This window comes from Ruditapes philippinarum, unplaced genomic scaffold, assembly GCF_026571515.1.
Source record: "Ruditapes philippinarum isolate M1 unplaced genomic scaffold, ASM2657151v2 ctg13986_1_1_1_1, whole genome shotgun sequence".
Lineage (NCBI taxonomy): Eukaryota > Metazoa > Mollusca > Bivalvia > Venerida > Veneridae > Ruditapes > Ruditapes philippinarum.
The window spans coordinates 5,354-9,307 of NW_026857451.1; the positions used below are offsets into that span (position 1 = coordinate 5,354).

Sequence of the window (3,954 nt, forward strand, 5' to 3'; positions counted from 1 at the left end):
CTCAAAAAATAAAATGTTCAAAGGCGCTTTACAATGGAATTATATACATTTACAATGACTTTAAAAACAACAAAAAAGTAATAAAAATAATAACACACATTTATGTATACATTTACAAAGTATAAAATATACCATGATTAATCTAAAAGTCTAAAACTCAGTCGATCAAATAAAAAAATGTATATGAAGAATAATCTAAGACTTGAAAATAAAATAAAGAGAAACGTTAAAACTAATAAAATAAATAAAAAAAACAAAAAACAAAAAAAAACACAAATCAAGATAAGACAACTGAAATCTAAATCCAATATGATGAAAACAGTAATTAGTAATGGAAATGTGATTCAAAAATAGACTATTATATTTCAAATGTGTACCCAGATATCTCATAACAAAAGACAGCACGCCAATTCATAGTGATGACAAATACAGCACAGTTAGTTACTATAAATTTTCTGGAAAAAATGTGTTTTTAAAGATTTCTTAAAACATCTACTGTTTTTGAGTCTCTGATACTGTCTGGGAGAGCATTCCACAGTTTAGGTGCCATCGAAGAGAAACTGCGTTCACCATATCTTACAGTCCTACTTTTGGCAACAACAAGTTGCTTTGAAGAGTTCTTTGATCTTAAGTTTCTTGTTGGTTGATATAGCGCCAGTAAATGTTTAAGGTAAATTGGTGACTGGTCATGTAGGGCTTTATAAGTTTGCATAAGGATTTTAAAATCTACTCGATAAACTACAGGAATCCAGTGTAGTTTCTTCAATACTGGAGTGATATGTTCAAATCTGGATGTTCCTGTGATGATGCGGGCAGCAGTGTTTTGAAGATGTTGTAGTTTATTCAATGTCGTTTTACGTACACCATATAAAAGTGCATTACAATAATCCATGCGTGAGGTGACTAAACACAAATATTTCTAATGTCATTTATGCTTATACCAATGTTTGGTCAATGCAATTTTTATTTTGTTTTCTATCTTTTTTATATTTCTAACCTGGAACAAAAAGCACAACATATGTTCATGAGCATGCAAGTAATACTTTGTAACGTTACAATTACGAATGAGCAATTTTGAAGTAATGGTGAATACATTGGACATCCTCGTAAATAGATATATTTCTACATTGCAATAAAATCCCAACACGTGTTCATAGATCAAAACTTGCAAAAATATATTTATATAATTTAATCTGATAATCGTTACAGTAATAATTTGAGTATGGTATTAAAGTCAAGGATGCGTCAATATTTCCGCTTCTGTTATGGTGTACGGTTCCGCAGGACTGATCTACAATCAAGCCAGACACTTAGAAACAATATCAAGTATATAAAACAACAGTAAAAGATGGCTGTTTTATGTTGCCATGATGAATCTGATTATGTTGTCTAGTCTTTTCTTTCTTCCTTCTTTTTTCTGTCTTTCTAACCTGGAACCAAAGAGTGATTCATTTTATTGCTTTTAAAATGTATACTAAGACAAGATAGGATAATCTCTTGAAATCTGCGACATGAGTGGTATACATGATCAAAGGGAAGCCATTCAAATTATAATTATGTACTTTTATTATTATCACAGTTATTAAGCTTGCGTATCAACTGTTATTTCCGCCATTACATCACCAGACTGCTACAATTTAAGTTTTGGAATTAACTTGCTACCACTCTATGAAAATGAGATATTTAAACACAGTAACGCATTCGATCGTCCTGGTCATAATATCAAGTCACTACATTACCAAATCATATTTAAAATCACCTTGTTGTTCCATTTACGTCAAATGCCTTTGGTAAACAACAAATATCATTTACTATGAACCTTTGATTAACCGGTACCGTTGGCCTAGTGGTTAAGGCGTCCGCCTTCGGATCGGGAGGTCGAAGGTTCGAGCCCCACGGTGAGCGTAAATTGAAGGATGCATGTTTCTCGTGGGACTCATTCCGAAATGGCCGCTTCGTGAGCCGCGAGGTAGTTAAAATGAATGGTTACCGATTTCTATCCGACTGGCGCCAGGCATAGTGGAAGGAGTTGGGTACATGGTATGCAAGCAAAAGGTGTCTCATAAGTCAGAAATGGCTGGCCCTTTCAGTAGGGGTGACACTATAATAAACAAGACCTTTTAATATCAAATATCAAACAGAGAGAGAATTTCTCATGAATGCAATTGTAAACTGATTTTAGTAGGATACAAATGATTTCTTTAACTTACCAAAATCATATTGAATACGAATTCTTTAAATAATTCGTTCCACGAATTCAATGACATAATTAACTCAGTATGTCATGTTTCCATCAATGTTTTATATATAAATTTGAGTGCACATTTTATGATTTATATATAAATTTGAGTTCACATTGTATGTCTTTCGTAAAGTAAGACAGCTAAAAGAATCGTTAGCGACTTAAAAAAGCGTTATTTTATTTTAAAGCTGTATAAACATTAGAAAATTTAGGATTTTGTGAAGTTCCAACTGTTATCCAGATTTCGTTTTATATCTTCTATCTGATATACCTGATAGGAGGGAGGAGCAAACAGATTACGAAGAAGAAGAACGTTTATTTATCACTTAAACTGCAAGTTTCTCGTGATTAACATATATACAAGCATGCACATATAATGGCATGAAAAATACAATGACATGAAAGTAAACATGATATATTTGATGGACGAAACAAAATATAAATGACAAGAATATATCAAAGCACAGAAGGCGCTGAATTTGTTTGGGTCTCAGAATGTCAGAAAAGTGAAGGTTGTGAGACTATAAACCAATGTGCTTTTTGTATAGTGTCACCAATGCTGTTTCCAGTGTTATAACTGTAGTAAATTGGCTATAAGGCTCATTGCAACACTGATATTTAATTCAATGTTTATTTGGCTTAAATAATTTTTTTTTAAAAGATGCCTTTACTGGGATTTGAACTCTAGACCTCTCGCTTACCAACCGAGCGTCTAACCCTTCGACCACGGTGAAGTTTTAATATAACCTGTAGAAAACCATATTATTTAAATTAGGGTTGAAAACCTTATTAATTTTACGGTAAACTTGTTGTTTAACACTGGTGTAAATAATCATGGAGCTTTATATAAGCATGTTTATCTGTAAAGAATAACACAATAATATTAGAAATTTTCGACCAATCGGGTTTTTTTCTTCCCCGAGAATTAATGCGCCTGTTTTTACGCAGTGATTTTCCATAAATTTTTGGATTTAACTCAATACAGGATTGGAGCAGTGCCTCTAGACGCTTGCAGAAATCATTATCAGAAAATAGACAAATATCGTTTTTTTCGCCGATTTTCAAATTTTTCATTCATTATCATACATAAATCGGTGTGAAAAGATGAATTAGACCTTTGGGTTAAAAAGCAAGACTTTAGCATTTTATCATTCAATCGCGTGTCCGGTATATACCGGAATACGGTATTTAGTGTGGTGCTCCAATCTGTTTTGGAAAACTTGTTCCGGTTAGGTTGTTTTCTGCTTACAGTTGTAAGTGCATGATTGAACGGGAAACCAGCTGCAATCGTGCCAATCGCAACTTTTCGGCCTTTTCCGTCACTCTTCGGATTAATCATAATAGCCGATGTAGTTCCGATTGCAATCGTGACAATTCGGGAGATTCCGTCATACTGCGGAATCAGACGAAGTAATATTACGGAAATCTAAGCTATTTTAGTTACTTCGTTAATCACAGTTTGTTTATATAAATAAGATTTCTATTTTTACTTGATTTATTGGTTTAAACCGTAATAAATTATAAACGAAATTGTTCCGTTTCAATTCTTTTTCAAGACGCAAAAGTTAGTTTCTTTTATAATTGTTTTTTTGTCTCTATTAGTTTTATACAATAGAGAATGTTGACTGTAGTAGTATTCCGTCTTCGAAGAGTGGTCCAAATCATACAGAATCGAGTTATATTTAGATCTACTGAACGCAATTTAACGTCTT

The 3,954-nt window shown here is 32.7% G+C and overlaps 1 protein-coding gene across 1 annotated transcript; it reads right to left on the reverse strand.

Moving 5' to 3' along the window:
* Positions 1 to 496: 496 nt before the first annotated feature.
* Positions 497 to 892, reverse strand: LOC132749793 (uncharacterized; the record flags this gene model as incomplete). The annotated part of the gene is made up of 1 exon (XM_060739690.1): positions 497 to 892. A coding segment is annotated over exon 1 (396 nt), but the record flags the coding sequence as incomplete, so codon positions are not given.
* Between the last annotated feature and the right edge of the window lie 3,062 nt (positions 893 to 3,954).